The sequence below is a fragment of the Helianthus annuus genome, chromosome 8 (assembly GCF_002127325.2).
Source record: "Helianthus annuus cultivar XRQ/B chromosome 8, HanXRQr2.0-SUNRISE, whole genome shotgun sequence".
NCBI classification, from domain to species: domain Eukaryota; kingdom Viridiplantae; phylum Streptophyta; class Magnoliopsida; order Asterales; family Asteraceae; genus Helianthus; species Helianthus annuus.
In genome coordinates, this window is record NC_035440.2 from 29327634 (window position 1) to 29350326 (window position 22693).

Here is a 22693-nt window from a genome sequence, read left to right on the forward strand (position 1 = left end):
TAAAACAACAACTGATGCGAACAGGAACATGATTAACACCTTCTAATGCAAATTCAATAACTGATACAAATTCCCATCCCCAATAGATAACCCAAGAACTTCAAACATTCTCAACAAAATGATATATACGAAGAACAGAGATTTAAAACAGATACTTATCGAATCAATGAACTATAAAGATAACCGACAATCATACCTGATATTCTTTGAATGCAAATAAATCTTGTGTTGATGTTTTGAGAAACCAGTTATCGGAAAAAAAAACGAGAGTGAGTTAACACCGGTGATGAAAGGGAAGATGAAGTAAAAATTTGAAAAATAACTGTTGGAATAAAAATTATATATGTACGGTTAATAAAGTAACCAGCGAACTTATATGTTCGCTGGTATCTTAATTTCGCCAGCTTGTTTATATTTTCAAAAAGTTTGGTTCTTGCTTGAAGATTTCAAACGATCTCGAAAAACGTGCCCGTTTATGTTTGAAAACTTGTTTATTTTGGAATATTTACAGTGATGCTAAAATTTGGGCCATTTTGACTCCGAACTTCAAATGTCTTGCTCTGCGAGGATTCATTTAACTTAGAATTTCCTGATATGTCCGACACTTACCGAACTTACCTGCAGAGGATCATACTGCCAACACTTGCCACATTCTTTATATATTATTACTATTATATTACTAACCAGGGCACAAGAAAAACTGTCAGTATGTTTGTCCGCTTAAATCCATGCATCCTTCTTTCAACGTACCTTCGGAGAGCGTATTTTATCATGTTTTTGGTAATTTTGACAAGTCTTCGATGGCCCCCACACAAGCTATTGAAAATAGAATCATTACGCCCTCGTGAGTCCCACATCAGGACATACCCCCGCGATCAAGGTATGCACAAAGATTCCTCATAACGGGTGAGTATATTGGATTCATTCTCTTCAACGATAGAACGGAGATCAGGTCTGTACTTTCGTACAACAGAGATTCCAGGAACTATCGAGGGTTAAGATAGATGGTTCGGCGAACAGGTCAGTACTACCGTACAGCAGAGTTGCCTACTGATCTATCAGAGAATTTGGCCAAAGATGGCACTTATTATGGATTTTGGCCAATAATGGCGCTTATTATACAGGGTTTGGCCTTTTTTTTTTTTTTTTTTAAGGCACTTATTAATAAGAGAATATCATAGCATCGCGTCTAGGTCAGTACCACCGTACAACAGAAGAGCAACTATGATATCCTCCGAATGACATACCAATATAAAGACCCGAAATCTCAGACTTTGACAATCCGTCAACGCAAGATTCAAGACCATTAAGCCATATGCCGCAACGTGTTACCCACTGAGGAGCGTAATGCCTGAGAAAAGCCAGAATTCTTGTGTAGACATTATGTTCGGCTCCCTACCAGCAGTTTACTCGTCGGTGTTGCTGAATCTACCGACACATCGTTGCTTGGTACCCTGATTGTATATTGTATTCTGTTCAAAGAAATGACAAAGTGTTAGCAATTTTCTATCACTTCCTCTAACAGGAGTCTGACATAAGTGTCGTCTGACATAAGCATCCTGTTTCAAGGATTTTCTGAATATCCCCCCTAAAATTTTCATTTTCGTAAGTCCATTTGCCCGAAAATAAAATTTTAAACAGAAAATCTTTTTGGTAGGCGACGTCTTTCAATATCCGTTTTATTTTCAACAAGCAAAAACGTTAGTATTTTATTAATATTTAATTAAAAAGTTTTTTTTTTTTTTTTTTAATCAACACAAGATTCATTTCCAATCAAGGAAATTGACCATTTCTAACCAGGTTACCAACTGGTTAAAACGGGTTTTGTCAAAAGCTTTCGTAAAGATGTCGGCACGTTGCTGTGTCGTATCCACTGGCACCACTTGAATGTAACCCTTTTCGTAAGCGTCTCGAATTGCATGAATGCGGATTTCGATGTGCTTGGTTCTGGAGTGGTGTACGGGATTCTTCACAATTCCCAGACAAGCCTCATTGTCGATGAATATCGGAGTCTTCATGATGTTGATTCCGTAATCCAGCAACTGATTCTGTATCCAGAGAACTTGTGAACAGCAACTGTATGCCGCAGTGTATTCCGCTTGAGCTGTCGACGTGGACACTGTTGTTTGCTTCTTGCTTTGCCATGAAATCAGCCGATTTCCCAGAAATTGGCATCCTCCTGAAACAGACCTACGATCCACTTTGCAACCTGCATGATCGCTGTCAGAATAAGCAATTAAGTCAAAATTACTATCTTTAGGATACCAAAGCCCTAGTTTTGGTGTTCCTTTCAGATAGCGGAAGATGCGCTTTACGGCAATCTCATGAGATTCCTTTGGATTTGTCTGGAAACGAGCGCAAAGACAAACGGCCCACATGATATCAGGTCTGCTTGCTGTCAGATACATCAAAGATCCGATCATTGAGCGATAGAAAGATTTGTTCACCGACTTTCCCTGAGGATCTAAAGTGAGCTCTGTTTGGGTGGCGAATGGCGTGCTTGCCACTTTGCAGTCATTCATGTTATATTTCGAGAGAATGTCCCGAATATATTTAGCTTGATGAATCAGAATTCCATCCTCCCTTTGCTTCACTTCTAAACCCAGAAAGAAGTTCAGTTCTCCCATCATGCTCATTTCGAATTTTGCCTTCATGATAGATTCAAATTCTCTGCACAAGTCCTCGTTTGTTGACCCGAATATGATATCGTCCACATAGATTTGGACTAGCATAACATCTTCCCCTACCTTCTTGGTGAAGAGTGTCATGTCAATCGTTCCTTTGGAATAACCACAATCCAGAAGGTATGTGGACAGAGTTTCATACCAGGCGCGTGGGGCTTGATGTAGACCGTACAGTGCTTTATCCAGCTTAAAATAGCGCCCTGGAAAATGAGGATCCTCAAATCCAGGAGGCTGACACACGTAAACTTCCTCCTTAACTTTCTCGTACAAAAACGCACTTTTGACATCCATTTGGAAGACCTTGAAGTTTCTGTAGGAAGCATACGCCAGGAATATTCTGATCGCCTCCAATCGAGCGACTGGAGCAAAAACCTCTTCGTAGTCGATCCCTTCTTCTTGTCGAAAACCCTGCACCACCAATCGAGCCTTGTTCTTGATAACCACCCCACGATCATCCATCTTGTTTCGAAAGACCCATTTTGTACCGATAGGAAACTTTCCTTCAGGTAGATCTACGAGTTCCCACACTTTGAGTTTCCTGAATTGAGACAATTCTTCTTGCATCGCTTGAACCCAGCTGGAGTCTTGAATAGCGTCTTCGATGTCACGTGGAACTGATTGTGAAAGAAAGGCTGCGAAGAGACCTTTGTTGATGCTAGCTGACTGCCCTCGAGTACGTACTCCTTCTTCTACTGCGCCAATGACATTTTCAAGAGGATGATTTTTATTTGTCTTGTAACCTGCATTTGTCAGAGATTCGATTTGCTGCGGAAGGTTGGTGAAATGTTCGTCGACATAAATTATTGGTGGATCATCGTCTTGAGTTGGCTCATTCACATTTGCCTGTGAAGAAGAAGCACCATTTTCTTGGGTGTTCTCAGGCGAAGTGTGACCATTTGATTCATTTACAGCCATAATCGGATCAGCAGATGATGGAGATAATCGAGTGGTGAAAGGAGTGAAACCAATGTCGGACGAGTCAAACAAAGGTTCAACTTGAACGTCTTCGACTGGCTCAGGGTCAGACGCAGTTTCCGGAATTTCAAAGTTATTGAAGATCACACTCACATCATAGAACCAGTCAGGAGTGCTTCCAGTGTTGGTGTAATTTCCTTCTTGAAAATCCACATAATACGATTCGATCACCGTCTTTGTTCGTTTGTTGTAAACACGATAAGCCTTTTGAGTTGATGAATACCCCATAAAGTAGCAGATATCACCTACTGCCTCAAATTTTACGAGATTGTCTTGAGTGTTCAACAGAGTGCACGAACATCCGAATGGCCTGAAGAAATCTATAAGGGGTTTTCTTTTGAAGAGAAGCTCGTATGCTGTCTTTCCATGCGGTTTCACGATGAGTACCCTGTTCAGAACGTAGCATGCTGTGTTAACTGCTTCAGCCCAGAAGATGATTGGAAGCTTGGAGTCCACCAGCATTGTTCTTGCAGCTTCGATCAGCGTCCTGTTCTTACGCTCAGCGACTCCATTTTGCTGAGGAGTTCTGGCTGCACTGTATTGAAGATGAATTCCTTTTTCTGCGCAAAATGATATGAAGGTCTGATTTTTGAATTCAGACCCGTTGTCGCTTCTTATGGACTTCACTTTCCGTTTGGTTACGTTCTCTATCAAGGGAATGAATGCCTTCAATACTTCAGCAGTCTCGCTCTTTGCTTCAAGAAAATATACCCACGGAAAACGAGAGAAATCATCTGTTACAACCAAACAATAAGAGCTTTTAGCAAGACTTTTAACACTGATAGGACCAAAAAGATCCATGTGCAGTAACTGAAGGGGTGCAGAAATCGTGTTCACTGCTTTGGTCTTGTGAGGTTTCTTATGCTGTTTTCCCTGGGCGCATGCAATACATTTTTCAGAAAATGGAAATTCTTTAATCGGAAGACCTCTAACTAAGTTTAACTTAGATAGTTTATTCATATTTTTGAAATTGACATGGCCCAGTCGTCTATGCCAAAGCAGTGACTCCGATTCTGAAGCTTTAGAGATAAGGCATGTTAGATTGTCATTTGTCTTGGCATTCTTCATGTTGAGCACATATGTGTTGTTCTGTCTTGGAGCAGTAAGCATGATCATTTCTGCAGGAACAACATAACCCGGCTTCAGGAACAGGCATTCCATGTCATTGAACAGCACTGAGATTCCTTTATCACACACTTGAGAGACGCTCATGAGATTGTAGCATAACTCTGGAACATAGTTGACATTTTCCAGCGTGAGAGCTTCGGATACTACATCGCCTACTCCAACAATCTTCCCTCCCTTTTCGTCTCCGGCAAAGGACACGAAGTCGCCATCAATAAAGCGGAAGTTCTTCAACAGTTCTTTTAACCCCGTCATGTGTCTTGAGCATCCGCTGTCGACGTGCCAGATGTATTCCATGAGCATTCGAAGCCATTTCTGGAGCTTATTCTGATATATACAAATGTACAAATATACAGATTAGTTTGATTTAGGAACCCAAATCTGTTTCATTTCAAATCTATCGTGGTTTTGACCCACTTTGACCTCTTTTTGTTTCCAAAGATACGCAGTTGAATCAACCAGATTTTTAACAGATTTCTTAAGATAATTTAGTTGCTGCGTGACGTTTGTAATAAAATCATGTTCTGGTTTAGGAAACTTTTTGGTTTTACAATGTTTCACTGTATGTCCTAAATGACCACAGCGAAAACATCTTTTATGTCTGGGTCTTTTGGTGTGAGAAGATGATGTATGTGATGAGAATCTTGAGCTTTTTGCTTTCTTCATTTTCTTGTCCACTCTGCTTTCATCTTCGGGAAATTCTTCATCACTGTCTGAATCGAATGAGCTTTCAGACGTGTTGTCCTTGCTTGAATTTTGTTCTTCACTTGCTTCACAACTTGAACATTCGAAGCTTTCATCACTAGTTGCTTGATCTTCAGTTGAGATTTCTGAATGCGAACTTACTGATGTATGTTCGTCTTCTGTGATAATGGCGCTTGTTTCTACATTATCTTGATCTTCAGTAGCTTTCTTTTCTGATTCTGTCATACCTGTTCTGGAAGGAATAAATTCGGGAATTTCCTTTGTAAGGAATTTTCCAAAGCTATTCCTTTTTAATTCTGGCACAAATACAGGAGATTCACAAGCAACATTATCATCATGACACGCATAATTCAAACCATGACATTCAGACACATAAGGTTCATGATCACGGGTCTCAAATGTAGGCACATGGCCCTTACAGTCATCCACAGATTTAGTTTTAGGCACTTGGCCATTACAGTCATCCATCCTACTTAAACTATTACATTCATCCTTAACATTGTTTTTAGAACAATTCCAGACGAACCAGTTAACGGTGGAATAACTGTCGCCTGAATAACCAATTCCTATTTTTGACCCTCCGCAGTCTCCATCATCATCGCAAACATCTTCTTTACACTCAATGGAATCTGCATTGCTTTTAGAACAGTTAGCAGTTGTCTCATTTTCATAAAATTCATTTTGTTCAACTGAGGCCTTTTCATTTATGAGATCATTTTCGGGATGAGGAGTAGGCATAGGCACGTAGTTTTTGCTGTGAGGTGGAAAGAAAAGTTTTCTTTCATTTCCGTGCCTATCCTTATAACCAATCCCGTCTTTCACAAACGTTGGTCGTTGGCAATTTTTGATGTCAGTAAAGGCCTTTTGACTGACATTCCATTTATCTATTATAATCTGGAGTTTGTTCTTTTCATTTAACGCTTTTTCTAACCTTTCAGTAAGATCATTTATGATAAAATCTTTTCTAAACACAAATTCTTTAAGAGTTTGCATTTCAGCCAAAGTTGAGTTCAACTTTCTCTGATATGCAGCCTCATTTTGTTTAAGCTCATTATTAATTTTTAAAGCTTTGTCCTTTTGCCTTTCAAACTCCAGATTTAGGAATTTATAATGTGCCACGACATCAACGCATGCTTCGGAGCATAACTTCTCCTTGAAACTAAGTGGAATACTATTTACCAAGTCTTTGTCAGCCTTCTCTTTTGATGCATCTGCTTTCATGGCTGTAGCTTGAACTTTATCCTTTCCTTTCTCAGCATCTTTTTCAGCTTTATCACCAGACTCCACTGAAGGCAGAATACCTTTCAATCCCTGGTCAGCATCATTGTTTCCAGTTGGGATTCCCGTTGTCTGCTTCTCAAAGTGCTTTGCAGATGATTCACTAGAGATTTTGGCCATCAGTGCTTTGTTGACTTGTTCCTTAGCTTCAGTGATCTCTTCGCTCCAGTCATAGTCTTCAACAACCAAAGCCTTTGGCGTGCTGGGAGAAGCGTTGCTTTTGTTCTCTTCGGCAGTGATCTGTTTAGCAGCAGGAGTAGCTTCACTGTTTCCCTCTTTCAACATCGGACAGTCACGCTTGAAGTGTCCAAGATTCTTACAGTTGTAGCACCTCAGCTTAGACTTATCAAAACCAGCTTTTCCAAGACCTAATCGCTTGCCTGTCTTGTCTTGAAACTTCTTCAATCTCAGAGTGATCATGGCCATTTGCCATTTCAGATCCATTTCTTCCATATCATCTGGATCAACCTGATACATGTCTTCGGCAGTAAACATCTCCTTCCTCAATTCCCCAGACATTAGGGCTTCATAGCTGCTTAGGAAAGTGTTGAAGAGTGCCACATTCTCGGTTGAAACTTTCAGTGCTTGAGTATCGACAGTGATCGTTTTCTCAACAATTTGTGGGGCTTTAGATGCGCTTGCGGAAGCATTTGCATAAATTAGATCAGAAGCTTGTGGAGTAATGCCCCCTGAAGCGAGAAACGCTACATTCTTCAGTCCTGCTGAAGGTTGAGTTGCTTTAGGTTGATATCCAGCAGTGTTCATCTCTCTCTTGTTTACGTCCATTTCAAATGCCCTTAGAGTGTTGATCAGATCTGACAGAGTAACAGGATTAGGATTGTTGAGGAATTCCTTCTTGATCATCATACACTGCAGGCTCCATTCCTTGGGGAGCGAGTCAAGCAATTTCTTTATTGCAGCACGATTGGTTACAGGATTTCCAGCTTTCTTCATTTTGGTCATCATGTTTAGGAAGCGGCTAATGTGATCAGACAGGCTCTCTCCACGGACTCCGCAAAACATGTCGTATTGCTTTTGCACCATATCTCTCTTGCTTTCGATCAGTTCTTCATTTCCCTCATAGTACTCGATCAATGCATTCCAGAGTGCATTAGCAGTTCGGTGTTCTTCAAACATGTTGCAGTCGTTTGTTGATAAAGCCATGGTTAGAGCGGCGTGTGCACGACGATCACGTTGAATGAGGGCCTTGTCTTCGTCAGTGAAGGTGGTAGCATCATTGTTAGGAACCACCGAATCTCCTCTAACTACCGTAGGAACGTGAGGTCCGGCCGTAACGGAGAGCCACAGATTGTAATCCGTGTACTCGAAGAACGACTGAATGCGAGTTTTCCAAGTGCTAAAATCTTCCGCTCCTTTCAACTTTGGTGGGCGAGTTGTGGTTCCAGTTTCAAGTTCCGCTTGAGCGATTGGACTTAGTTGATTTAGCGACATTTTTCTTTGTTTTTGACAAACGTGTGCTGAAACAGGCTTAAATTCGCTGACAGATCTTTAATTTCGCCGGCGAACGAAGTTGACTGATGATCTCCGCTAACTTGTTCGCTATCTTCGCTGACACGATGTTGGATCCTGCACGAACACCAATTTATCTTCGCTGACAAATCAAACACCAAACGAAGTTAGGTTATAATTGCCGGAAACCGTGATAGGAACGCTGTGATTCGCTAGCACGGTTCTCGAAGTCGCCTTCGATAAATTCGCTAATGGGTCAAATGATACTGTTTCGCTGATGATCAGCAAATTCGCTCGAACGTTAGTCGGCTAATTTGCTGATTATGCGACGGAACACTCAGCGATTCAGACAATATCGCTATGTTCGCTACGTTTAAAGTATATATTCGCTGTATTCAAAATTATCTTCGTTGTATTCAAAAACTCATCGCTGTATTCAAGTTATCTTCGCTAACCAGAGGGTTTATCACGAACTAAAACCCTCTAATCACTTAAAAACAGCCCAAAAACCATGTTTTGATGCACCAAAATGACCAAAATGACTCCTTAACCAAGTATTAACAACAACCTATCAATTAAACACACCAAATCAATCCATTTTAAGCCCAAAAATTTGAAAAACCTTGAAACTTTGAAAAACCTTCAAAACAATGAAAAATCTTAACAAGAACACAACAACCAAGAGCACAAAGGCTCTGATACCAAATTGTAGATCCCAAAACGTATCCGGATCACAGTGGTAGGTTGTTTTAGTCCAAAACACCTATTGATTAAGTGTTTGAACTATGATTAGTCAAGAAATATCAAGAATGAAGATGAAGGTGAAGCTAATGGATTGAGGAATACAACTAGTGTTGTATTGAATCCAAACAGAATGATATAACAATAAACAACCTTGGAAATCAGATCAAAGCTCAATGAGAATGTAAACAACACTTGATTCCACCAAGAGCCAAAAGCTTGAATGTGTTACAATGCTTGGGGTATTTATACTAGCATCCTGACTAACCAGCAAATTTATAAATTTGCTGGAATCTTAACTACACTAGGTCAGGAATATTACTTCTAGATAATTACAAAACAACCCCTAAACATTCAAAAGACATACAAACTACAACTAAACTAATCCAGTACAAGTACCAACGATCTCACATGCTCTAACAACCCTTTATCTAGTAACTCTAGTGATCTTCAAAACAAGTCTTCGAAGCCTCCAAGTTCCCAAGAACAAGCTAGGACTTCAACCCAATCCTGTAGTTGAAGGGGCCCCCTTATCAGTTAACTTAAAGGTCTGTTGACCCCCCCCCCCCCCGATAACCCAACAATCAAACCCGACCCATCCTCTGTCTCAACCGGCTTAAAGGTCTGAAACACAGTACAAACATAAATGACGAAAAGTGTAATTTACCCAAAAATAAATTGCACAAGAATTTCTACGTAGTTCGATCTTAGTTGGAGACCTACGTACATGACCTGCAACTAGAGTTTTTATTTTTAGCTCAGAACCAAAGATTACAATTACATTAGTAGAGTATTTATAGACAATAACTAGGGTTTAAAACTTAGGGCCAAGAAACAAATAAATGGGCACTTAATAGAATATTAAGAAACCTACCCGTCCTTGTTCCTCCTTGCTGACCGAACATAGCCCACAAAAGGCTTCACAAAACCCACCAATCTCCCACTTGAAGCCTTTTCTCAATCCACAAATGCTATCCAAGTAAACCCTTTATCTAGTAACTCTAGTGATCTTCAAAACAAGTCTTCGAAGCCTCCAAGTTCCCAAGAACAAGCTAGGACTTCAACCCAATCCTGTAGTTGAAGGGGCCCCCTTATCGGTTAACTTAAAGGTCTGTTGACCCCCCCCCCCCCGATAACCCAACAATCAAACCCGACCCATCCTCTGTCTCAACCGGCTTGCACACTTCACCGGATCTAGAGATACACCGAGGACCATCAACACTCTCCAAATTCATCATAAAATCCCCATGAGAGATTTTAACAGTTGAAGTTGAAATCCTGGTCTTCAAAACCGAACGGCGTTTTGGAACTATACCCAAAATACACCATGTATTCCCACCGTTCCAAAACCCCTGACTTGGTTTAAACCTGCGAACACATACAACTGACATCCCTATGACTCTAGGCTTCACATATTCAAAACGAGCCCTTTTAGCATTAGATTCAGCTAAGGAGAGTTTTACATTCACCATTGTCTCACTTAGGGGTGCTAAACGAGTCGTGTTCGCAGGTTTGCGGGTTCAACCCGAACCCAAAAATCATATCACACATATGAACCCGAGCATGACTTGAAACTTCGTGGGTTGACCCGAACACGACCCTTTCAACCCTATATTTTTCTGAAATTTATATATTAAAGTTAAAATTTACTTAAAACACACAAATGTATATAATACAATTATATTTGAATTATAAAATTTTATGTTAATTTCTCTCTTTTAAGTTATAATTATGGCATAAAACATATTGTAAAAAATATAATATAATATAAATGTGTTAAACGGGAACCCGCAAACCCGACCAGGATGACTCGAACCCGACCTGTTAACCTAAACGAGGTTGCGTGTTCAACCTGAAACTAACCGAACCCGTTTAGATTAAACCTAAACCCGCGAATTTCGTGTTAGGTTCATGTCGTGTTAGAAATTCACACCCCTAGTCTGATTGTTGTGCATGGCATGAAACGATGCTCTGGAATCCATGACCCAAGAGTCTTCACTACTATCAACACTGAGTACCAATGTATCAAACCCAGACGCATCCTCAAAAGCATAATTTAAATCATTTGGACATCGACTCTTCAAATGTCCCATTTCCATGCATCCCCCAACAAATCACCTTCCGAGTTAAAGACGAACTCTTTCCCTTGCTCCTATCCTTTGTTTAACACTTCATGAGATGATTCTCCTTAATTTCTCCTTCTAATGTTTCCACCTAAAACCAAATCATGAACTCTCTCACCGGACCCCACAAAACTGGGAATAACATTCATAGTTCTAGACCAACTATCATGCAATGATTGTAACATCAATAAAGCTTTTAACTCATCATCCAAGTCTATCCTAGCAAATTCTAATCTCTACAAACTTGAATTGAGTTTATTCACATCACTTGTTACTGTTCTCTCTGTCCTTGTCATCACTAGCTTAGGCATGCACAGGAACATCTTATCCACAAATGGTTTCTCATAGATGCTAGACAAAGCCTTCATCATGCCACAAGTCGGGCTTTCCTCCATGATCTTGAAAGCCATATTCCTCGTCAAAGCAAGAGTAATCACTACCTTTGCTTTTTTATCCAAAACATTCCACTCTGCTAGTTCCATTTTCTCTGGTTTTACCCTCATCAATACCACATCCTAGTTCTTCTCTTGACAAACTAACCAACCAAAATCCAAACCATCAAACTATTCGATCGTAACCATCTTGCCATTTGCCATATCAATGACACACATGAAACACAGATCGAACACAGTGACATGAACAACAATGGTATGCGCCTTAACTTAACAGTTGCTCTACTGAACACTGTCAATCAAACCAATCTGCCCCGGCAAAAAGCCTTATAAAAAAATCTGACCCAATGCGACTGATCTTCACAAAACTCGGTTCCACAAACTTTGTTGATAATAAATAGTAAAAAAACCAATGATCTCTTGGCCTAGTAGTCAAGGGGGAGGTGGGAAGCTTTGCTTCTCTTGGAGGTCATAGGTTCAAGTCCAGGCAAGGGCGACTTTAATAATAATTTGGCGATACTAACAAATAACTACTAACACGGTTAACGACATCCTAACCGTACGTTGTTCCAAAAAATAGTAAAAAAACCTTGAAAACAAACCCTAACCGTAACTCGACGAAATTTAAGAGTTCTTCAATAAATCCTATTCGGTGGCTCAAAGGGTTTATACCCGGTACTTCCTTCCCTCGAATGGAATCGGAAAACAAAACAACTTATTGATGACAGTATGGGTCGTACTTGGATGGGGAATTAGGTGTAAACAGCAAGCAACAGATCGAAGGCAATACTAGATGTACTTGAGATTCTAGTATGGACTGCACACAAATCAGTGATGATGGCTTCTTCAAAAATCGAAACCCTGGCGGCGACTAGGTCTCTTCCGGCGATCTTAGAGGGTTATGTAGTTTTTTTGCTTCAATTACCATAATTTTGTTTGACCAATGAACGTTCAATGAAATGCTCGATTGAGGTTGTGCACTTTTTGTGAAGACATCCTTAAAGCTCTTTGGATGAGTATGGAATTTTCTTTCATGACTATATGTATATTTATGTAATGACAATGGAAAGAAAAGAAACGGAAAACACTAAGATGGCTAGACTCATATAAACATGTTCTATGTAGGGAATGTGAAATGTGAAACGTGTGTATTCTTGTTTAATGTAAATTTGAAAGTCTTGCTGTTCAAAAATAAAAATAAGTTAAAGGAATTAATAATAATAAATAAAGTACATTAAGATATTAATAAAAATAAAAATTCACCAGCCATACACGGAACTGCAGTGCACATGATCGGTAATTCAACCATAATCAAGAAATCAAAACAGAAGGTTCCGTTTAGCATTTTAAAAACTCTTATAAAAATTGTTTACAACAATAAAATCATGTTATTGTTTACCATAAAATATAAATATAAATACAATAAGTATATACCGATATATATCTCATTACATACTCCTAGATGTATAATAATAGTGTAACACCCCGTGTTTCGAAAGTCAAAGTACAAGTCAAAGTCAAAGAAAGAAAAGATTGCTAATTGCGATCTGTCACTCCTTGCTTAACTATGGGCAGTACACCTTGACTTGTAATCGAATCTTTTATTTTATTGACTTTAGTTGTATTATGTGGAGTATCTATTAATAATCGAGGTTTAATCGCATGTTTTATCGCCTTATCGCTAACCGCATCGCAATCGCATTCGCAACTCAAATTATGCGTTCTGGATATTGTTTTACGTGTGTGAGCTATCTATGTGTTACTTGTGCATGTTTACTTTATGTTTGTGGTGATTAATCGAAACACAATCGCAACTCTATCGTAATCTAATCGCAAATGCTGAACGCAAGTTATTTAGGATGATTGTATGTTAGATATAGTATTTATGTGATTATTATTAATCTATCACATCGCTTAATCGACACACGCTCAAACATATCGCAACGCTCAACTCACGAAACGAAACGCCGAAAACCAACTCGCCGGAGCCACTCGATCGAATGGCCATCCGATCGGATGGTCATCCGATTGAAGTGCCATCCGATCCGTCACCTTTGCACACTTTCCACTTTTGGCAACCTATAAATACCCCCTGTCACATCACAACTGTGATGTGACAGCTCTCTCTCGTTCGACCAGCGCTCAAGCCCTCTTTTCTCTCGATTTCTCGCGATTCTTGTAAGTTTTCAACTCAAATCTTGTACTTCTATGATTCACACACACTTCTTCATCATTTTCACCTTTGAATCTTAACTTTTAACCGTGAAATCAGTGGGTTTGAGGTGTTCTAGGGTGATGTCATCATGGAGTTCTTATGAACTTCAAGTTTTGACCTCATTCCACCAAGAAAATCTCAGATCTGAAGGATTTCCACATGATTTAACATTGTTTTCGCATATATCTAAACATTTTCAAAGTTAAAAGGATTGACATATACTTTTCCAACTTTCTTTCAACTCTTTTACACTCAATGCACTCAAAACCGATAGAATCGAAACTCATTCAGGCCTTCTACACTTCTCTAGCGATGTGTCGGTTTGAGATCTGGATTCTATCAACGAGACAACCGATTTCAGGATGAACATGAACAACCGTCAAGAACACTCAACTAGTCGGGTTAAGGTGATTCCTGTTCGATCGGACAACTTGGACTTGACGAGGTTCCGTTGTTCAAACACGTTGTCATACCGTCTCGAGCAAACCGCAAAACTTCCAAAATAATCAAGTTTCAAGACGATCAGATTCGTTGGGATGGATTGCCGTCCGACCGGATTGCCATCCGATCAAACAACAATCCGATCAGATTGCACTTGAGGTTCAACACTTAAACATTTTCAAACTTTCAAAGATCTTAACGTCGAACGGATTGCCGTCCGATCAGATTGCCATCCGATCAAACGACACTCCGACTGGTTGACGTTGGATCTTCAACACTTGGACTTTTTATCAAATTTTCAAAGATCATCAGTTCTAACGGATTGCCATTCGATCGGAAGACCATCCGATCGAGTGACCGTCCTACTGTGAACTTGTTCTCTGAGAAATACCTCATCTGACGGATCGCCATTCGATCGAACTGCCGTTCCATCGAACGACCTGAAAGGTAGAGATACTTCTCTGATTCTAAAATGCTACAACGAAAACTTCAAAGCCATCATACACAAACACATCCTTCCCAAACGAGTGTCAATCCGACCGGATGGCCATCCGAACGGATGACCATCCGAACGGATTGACATCCGATCGAATGGCCATCTGATCGGATTACCATTCGTCACTTGGTTCTTTTCGCACCGTTTAACGCACCGTTCATCGCTTATGATATCGTTAACTGTTCAGGCTAATCTCTCAGCGTTCCCTTCAATCCAAGAGAGTGTTTATTTACTAAACACGATCTGTGAGTATACTCGATCCCTTTTTGCTTTACGCACTTTTGGGTGTTACATACGTTACTTATTCAAATCACATCGATCACACAACGCAAACACTATTTATACACTGACCATTCTTGCATGTTACGTGTTATTCGATGAATGCTTGTATGTTATGTTAACACAGTGATTGTTGCCTGAGACATTAGCAACGATAGTACTATAGTTTGGACTCAGCACCTGTCGTGGACAGGGGTTGTTAAGGGCCTTACTTCACGTGTCCCAGTGGGGATATGTGTTGCGCATTCTACAACTCGCAGTCACGTCTGTGCATATTTCATTGTCGATAACCTACTAGCTTTCACCTTTACACTATGTGTATTGACCTCCATTTTAACGTATGTGACAGGTGTTTGAATGCTTAGAGGATGCTGTGCTCTTGCTTTTGTGGAATCAAGTAGGAGAGTCTAGAAACAAAGACAATTTATTTATTTTGAGTTGTCGGAACAATGATTTGCCTAGAGATATCTATGTCTGTAATAATTGATTTTAATTGATGGGTTATGGTATGGGACATAATGTTAATTATCCGGTAATTTAGTTGTTATGGAATTTCTCTCGGACAATCTGTTTCGCTCAGTGCCGCGCCCCGATGTTTCCATCATCGGTTGGGGTGTGACAAATAGTACATTCATATTATTTGTTTTATTGCAACAATTAGATTTCTTTCTTTTGTTTAGAGCTACATTTCTCCAAGAAGAAATGTCAACCTAGAGGAAATGTGGCATTACTCAACTACCAATCAGCAAATGACCATCTCTATATGCCTTGGGGGTGTGCTTTCTGTATTCATAGGTTGTGGGTGACCTTTCGCCAATGGGTTTGACAGGGTGGTGGAGCTTGTATAGTATTCATTAGCTGTTTTGAAAAAATATATATTAAACTTTAGGATTTCAAGGATTTTTCTTATGCTACCCAAAATTGATAACACTCCAACATAATCTTTTTTATTGCAAATCTCATCCTCCAACATCTATGTCTACCATGCTACCTCTCCCAATCGGCTCCATGTCTTCGGCAGCGGCGGCGATGATGAGTCTCCGGTCACTGCACGTGTGGCAGCGTGTGTAAATTGATGACACACAACTGTAATCGCGTCTGCCCAGCGCTAGAAGTAAAGTTTGATGGTGGTTCATGCGACAGATCATGAGCGATCAAGTCAAGCGTCAACGAATGAAGCAGGCAGTGGGTTTGCAAATGAAGAAATCGTATAGTAGAATGTACACGGTACTTGGAAAAACTCTTGCAAGACTCTCTAAGTTTCAGAAGTAATTTTGATCTACTTTACTTGCATCAAGGGGTAAGAAAGATAAAGAGTCTCTTTCGGTTCTTGCAAATCCATGTTGATCACCGAGTTAAAGGCCAGCACCTCGTAGCGTTCTTGCTTGCTTAATGTAGATTACTTACAAAGGGAAGCTCATTTGTTCCTTTGTTATCCATTTCATCAACTCATCATGAGCACACTTTAGAAGTTCTGTACATGAAACACCCCATGGTTCTTTTTTAGTTTCTTAACTTACATGCAAATCAAATGCATCAGTGGTTGAATATTAAAAGAGTTTAAGAACAGTGCATTTATTCATGCTTCAGTTGACAAATCTTAAAACCCCAACAAAGATGATGTCGAAGGTACACATCTCATTTGGTGAATTCACAAGGGAATGGTGTGAAGAGTTAAAGCAAACACATTTGGATCAAACTCCCAACCTCAACAAATATCAGGATATCCCAAAAGTACTATGTGCACTACATGTATGATATGTGTATATGAATAACCAACATAGAATTCATAGTCAAGTATACCAAAAGGTTTAGGGTAATGAGTTGGAGAGGGGCGAATGTTGAGGCTAGTTTGGCATACTTGGTCATAGAGTACCCTACGTCCCTAGTTTATGTTTAGTTTGCAAATGAGTTTACTGTTTGTAACAATGTTGGCTCGGATGCTCGAGGATTATCCTTGTGACGAGGAGGCGGGAGGATTGGTGGAAAACGGAAGTTTTCTTTGTAATATGCTTGAAAAACAAACACAGGATTTCAAGTTTCAAATGTATGTGAAAACATTGTGTTTGTGTGTGCCTATATGAGATAAGATGTCTACATGTTTGTCACTATGCATTTGGGTTAAGAAACATGCCATTTGTTTTAAAAAAAAATGTGACAAACATAGTAGTAGGTTGATATATGCTTTAGGGAACTTAAGAGAATATCAAGAATATGTGAAATCTCTATAAACAAGTTCCTAATCAATGTGTGTGAGTGAGTGTATTTTTAAAACAAAAAAATGTATGCATGTCATCAATGAAAAACAAAGATTTCTACAATTTTAGTTAATGGCAAAACTAAAGATTGTAGTTGTATCATTTGAAAAGAAAACCACATTCAACATAGAAAGTTTTAGGAGTAAAAATGGTGGGTTTGAAAAAATTATCGTATACAAATGTATAACAAAGCAAACATTTTGTATGTAACGTTTTATAATCACAAGCAAGATTTGATAAGTAAATGTGAAATGTTTCAAATCAGTGAACCTAATCATATGTGAGTAAAAAAATTGTATAGGTCAGGGGGAAGGACATTACCAAATAAGAAGATGAGACTTGGGAGCTCCAAATGGAGAGGATTGATGGCCATGGTAACGATCACATCAACGGCCGGAGGATTTTGAAGATGCTTTGGAGACGATGAGTGAAAATGTTAATGGTGAGGCTTTTTAAGAATACTTCTTTCAACAGAAGAAGATATAAAGAGAAAGAATGGAGAAGAAGGTAGTGCTTAGGTTAAAGAGGGGAAGGGATACAATAAAACGAATAACTTTCATCAAAGGCGGTACACTATTAGCCGTGAGATCAACCATGAATTTTGTAGTGAAGTTGTGATTCAACAAGACGTTTAATGCCAACATGGAACAACTATAATCTTTAGGTTAATATCGTTTGATCTCACATATCGATCACCCACATATTGATCGCGGATCAAATGTGAAACCAATGTGACATTTTAAAGCCTAATCTCATTGCACAAATAGTTCTTTTAAGTGACATTTTATTCAATACCTTATCAATAAAAATTCCCCTTTCTGAACATTCTCTCTTAAGAAACAATGTCTTAGTTCCAATGTTTAGCTCAACAACACTCTTATTATCATCATCGCATACTATAGGTACCTTGGTCAATGTTTATTACATCTATAACACTAATGTACATGCTTTGTGGGTGATTACATACCTGGATTTGGAAGTGGATGGTTCAACCGGTGTTTGCCTATAAAGGCACAAACACTACTAATGTTTTTCGATCTACTAGGCATCCTCCAATATCCGAATCAACAAAGCACATCACATTTACATCGGTTAGCTTGGGATACCAAAGTTCCAAGCTAGTAGTTCCTTTTATGTAGTGAAAAATTCTCTATGCCGCCTCATAGTGTGATGTGATTACGAGTAAGTACTCCTCCATCTTTGGTACTGTCAAATGATTTTTCGTCTTTATCGTGTTGATAAGTTTGTGTTAGTGATCATAAGAGTGTCTATAGGTTTTATATTTTCAAAATCTCTCTTCTTGAGCATATCGCTAATATATTTTTATTAATTTATAAATTTTATCTAAGCGTTTCTTAATTTGCAAATATACACAGAATTATCTTCATGCATTACACTAGAAAACTCGCTACATAATATTTTATTAGTAGAAACATACATATTAACATCAACATAATTTATGATTATTCTCTTTTTAATGACTAGTGTGTTATTTACTCTACGGACATTGTATCTTTTCATATGCTATACTCATATTCAATTAGAAAGGATTTTGATCTATCATACCAATTAAGCTCCAGGACTTTGTTTATGTGGATTTTCTTAAGTGTATATGCATTTGAGGGTTTTGTATAGTCCTAAAAACTAAGAGCTAGTGAGACACAAACTTCTATATATATTTCTGAAGTAGTTCAAAAAGACAAATTTTACTTTCATTTGATATAGATAAAAATCGTTGGTAGAGTTATAAGCAAGTAGAATCCTTATGAATTCTAATCTATGCATTCGGAGCATAAATTTCATAATAATCTGCATCCTTCTTGTGATTGTACCGTATAGAAACCAACCTAGCTTTGTTTCTACAGTTTCGTTTTCATTTACTTTATTTTTAGATCCGCACTTGGTTCATACGCCAAGTAGAGGGACAAGATCCTAAATATCGCTTTATTTTTAAACCCGGATTTGGTTCATATTGCAACTTTTCTTACATAACCGTAATCCAATTTTCATCTTTTAAGTGTTCTTTTATAGTTTTAGGCACATTAGCGGATACAAAGGAAAAGAAGGAACCTATGTGTTTGAGCAAGTGATCTAGTGACTATTTGGTTAAGGTTCCTTATATTTTGATTTATCAAGTGGTGTTTGACATTTCTTATGTTTAGAGGAGGAAATAAATTATTTTGGAAACCTTGGGTACCACAAAATGCTACAAATTTCACTTAAGTGTCTCCACAATGATAGACACAAATTGGTTTAATCGTATTTTAAAGAAGTTATTTTTTTTTGCTAAATTTTCCAATTTTTATTAAAAGCTTTATTTTTTTGTTTGCAAACATAATATTCAATTGTATCTTGAAAAATTATTAACTATTAGACCATGTGTAGTGGGGCATTATGGGGCATTATAGGGCAAAAAAAACGCCCCCTTCTCCATTACATAGGGCATTATAGGGCATTATAGGGCAAAGAAAAATGGGTTTGGCGTTTTAATGAAAACGCCTAAATGAATTGTGGAAGGTTTGAATGGGTTTGACTAGCCAATGAGAAAATAGTTTTTTTTTTTTTTTTTTTTTAATGATTGGTAGGGCATTATAGGGCATTATGCCCACTACACCACTTTTGTTATAATGCCCAAGTGTGACTAGGATGCCACATGTCATATAATGCCCCATGGTGGGGGCATTATAAATTGTTACCACTACACATGGTCTTATGAGTGCAAAAATCCCAAGTCACTTTAACACTAAATGGACCAAAAAGACCCATATGATAAATGCACTTGTTTTTCTAACTTGTAGTTCAAATTTTGTTTGGGCACATTCCTAACTAATTCTTTATTATTACTTAAAGTGGTAAGACAAATTTTCATATTTGCGTTATCCCTTTGTTTACGTGTATAGAGGTTATTTCTTCCTGGTTCTTTAACAAATGTTTTTGGTAAACATGACTTTATCACATAATACGCTTTTAAATTGCACTTTATTTTGTATCTACCATGACCGTTAGAAATTGAATGACTTCAAATTTTCAAATTCATATTTTGTTTTCAAAATCAAGTCCAAATGTATCTTGAAAAATCATAACGATAACTAATGTATAACCACATAACTTTGAATAAAAGTTGGTCAAAATAAATCCATATAAAATAGTTTCAAAATTACTTTGAAAATACTATGTTTTTGAGTTTAAGAGACATTAACTTGTTTATCTGTATCACAATGATGACTTTCTAAACATTTAATTACGCATGTCTTAAAAATTATTTTGAAAATACTATGTTATTATGGCTTGAGAAGTATTGGTTGTTGGGAAGACCTCTTGTGCGATGATAGTGATATATACGTTAGAAAAGTATTTTTAATATTCAAAAACATATACGTTAGAAAAGTATTTTTAATATTCAAAAACATTTTTGGTTTCTATGATGGTGAGTGTTGGAAAACTTTTTTTAATATTCAAAAACTGATAAATAAGAGTGAGTGATGTTCACAAAGTTTACTCCAGATCATGACCCCTTTTTTTCTCCTTTTTATCCTATCTTTTTGGACAATGATAATAAATTACTATTTTGGTGCGTGTGTTTTAACTATTTTTACTCTTTCAGTCTAAAAAAAGAACATTTTAACATATTAAACCCTAAGATTGGATTTTATAACGGTTTTGACCCTTAACACTAACCATGTTATCTTTTCCTAGTCCTTTATCTACTCAAGTCTAAGGGTATTATGGTCCTTTTATAACTTAGGGGTTGTTTATGTAAGTTATAAACTTCTTTTAATATTTTTATTTGTGTAATTACTTATTTTTTTATTTCTTTATTTCATGATTATATTATTTAACAAAATACGTTTTAAATATACAAATAAATTAATATTGCTTCAACAATTTATTTTTCTATAAATGTCGTTTTTAAAAACATTTGTTTTTTTAACCTTTTTAAAACAGTCTATCATTTTTAAAATCGTTACTTTTTAAACTGTTTGTTTTTCAAATCGTTCTTTTTTACGTCCTTATTTTTTTTAAATTGAACAATTCTTTTTTTACCGTTCTTTTTTAATACCATATGTATTTTAAACTTTTTTTGAAACAATTCATTTTTTAAAGTCGTCCATTTTTAAAACTGTTTATTTTTAAAGCGTTCGTTTAGAACCATTTTTGTAAAGCGTTACTATTATTTTTAAAAGCGTTATTTGAATCGTTTGTCATTTTTAAAATTCTCCTTTTTTTGGATTGTTTGTTCTAAATTTGTTCATTTTTTAATACTTTTTGCTTACTAAAATCATTCACTTTTTAAAACCTTAAATTGTTCATAAAAATAAACTTTTTTGTTAAAATATAAGGTATAAAAAACTTATGGTTATAATAAATAAAAGGTTTAAAACTTAACGAATTTTGAACAAACGAACGGTCCAAAGAATGGAAGAATTTAAAAAGATAAATGATTCGAATAATGCTTTAAAAATGAAAGGAACGTTTTACAAAAAACGGTTCTTAAAGAAATGCTTTAAAAGTAAACGTTTTTAAAACTGAACGACTTTAAAAATGAATTGTTTAAAAAATATATGGTTTTAAAAACAATGGTAAAAAATGAACTGTTCAATTCTTTTTAAAAAATGAAGGACTTAAAAAGAACGATTTAAAAACAAACAGTTTAAAAAGAAACGATTTTAAAAACGATAAAAGGTTATAAAAAAAACTTTTTAAAAAAATGAAATTTATAAAAAAAAAAAAACAAATTGTTAAAGAAATATGTATTTATTTGTATTTTTAAAACGTATTTTGTTAAATAATAATCGTGAAATAAAAACTAAGTAATTACACAAATGAAAATATTAAAAGAACTTTATAACTTACATAAACAGCCCCTAAGCTATAAAAGACTATAACACCCTTAGGCTTAACTGGAAAAAAGTAACATAGTTAGTGTTAGGGGCTAAAACCGTTATAAAATGCAACCTCAGAGTTTGATAGGTTAAAAGATTCTTTTTTGGACGGAAAGGGTTAAACTAGTTAAACCACAGGAGCCAAAATAGTAATTTACTCTTTTCAATAATATCCTTTTCAAACTAGTTAGACTTTAACAACACTCGTTTAAACTCCTAAAAAGAACTTATTATTTAGCATCGGTATATAACAACACTTCACATAGTTTGAACAGAGTAGAAAAACTGTAAAACTATTTTTACAAAGTTATATAAAATACTAGAGCAACATGCTATGTACCGTATACAAGAACATACAGATGAATTTGTTTTGGTTACAAGACAAATTGTTTTGTAAATTCCTTTGAACACCACCTTAAAAATCAAACCACAAGTATAAGGAGAGTAGAGTTCAAAGGATATCGCCACACAAACAACTATATATATATATATAATGGTTTAGATATATGTTAGCAACTCCAGCAAACCTTATAGACTCTTCTCTCCAGATAAAAGAAATATGTTAAGACCAAGGATCACTCAAGAATGATTTAAAAATCAACAATTTATAAGATGAACGAAGGTCGAT

General features: G+C 37.1%; 1 protein-coding gene across 1 annotated transcript; it reads right to left on the reverse strand.

Annotated features, from left to right (window-relative positions):
- Positions 1-5101: 5101 nt before the first annotated feature.
- LOC110910089 lies at positions 5102-9551 on the reverse strand. The gene is made up of 2 exons (XM_022154803.2): positions 6669-9551; positions 5102-6118 (listed from the first exon to the last, which is right to left on the reverse strand). The coding sequence occupies exons 1-2, from the start codon at positions 8217-8219 to the stop codon at positions 6056-6058; spliced, it is 1614 nt and encodes a 537-aa protein (XP_022010495.1). The 5' UTR covers positions 8220-9551; the 3' UTR covers positions 5102-6055.
- Positions 9552-22693: the final 13142 nt, after the last annotated feature.

What these genes read in the sequence shown, in the direction of transcription:
- LOC110910089 (XM_022154803.2), bottom strand. Translation starts at nt 8,219, where the DNA reads ATGTCGCTAAATCAACTAAGTCCAATCGCTCAAGCGGAACTTGAAACT. An exon ending in AGAAGGCTGACAAAGACTTG is followed by an intron (nt 6,119 to 6,668) that starts GTAAATAGTATT and finishes AAAGCAATGCAG; the next exon opens with ATTCCATTGAGTGTAAAGAA.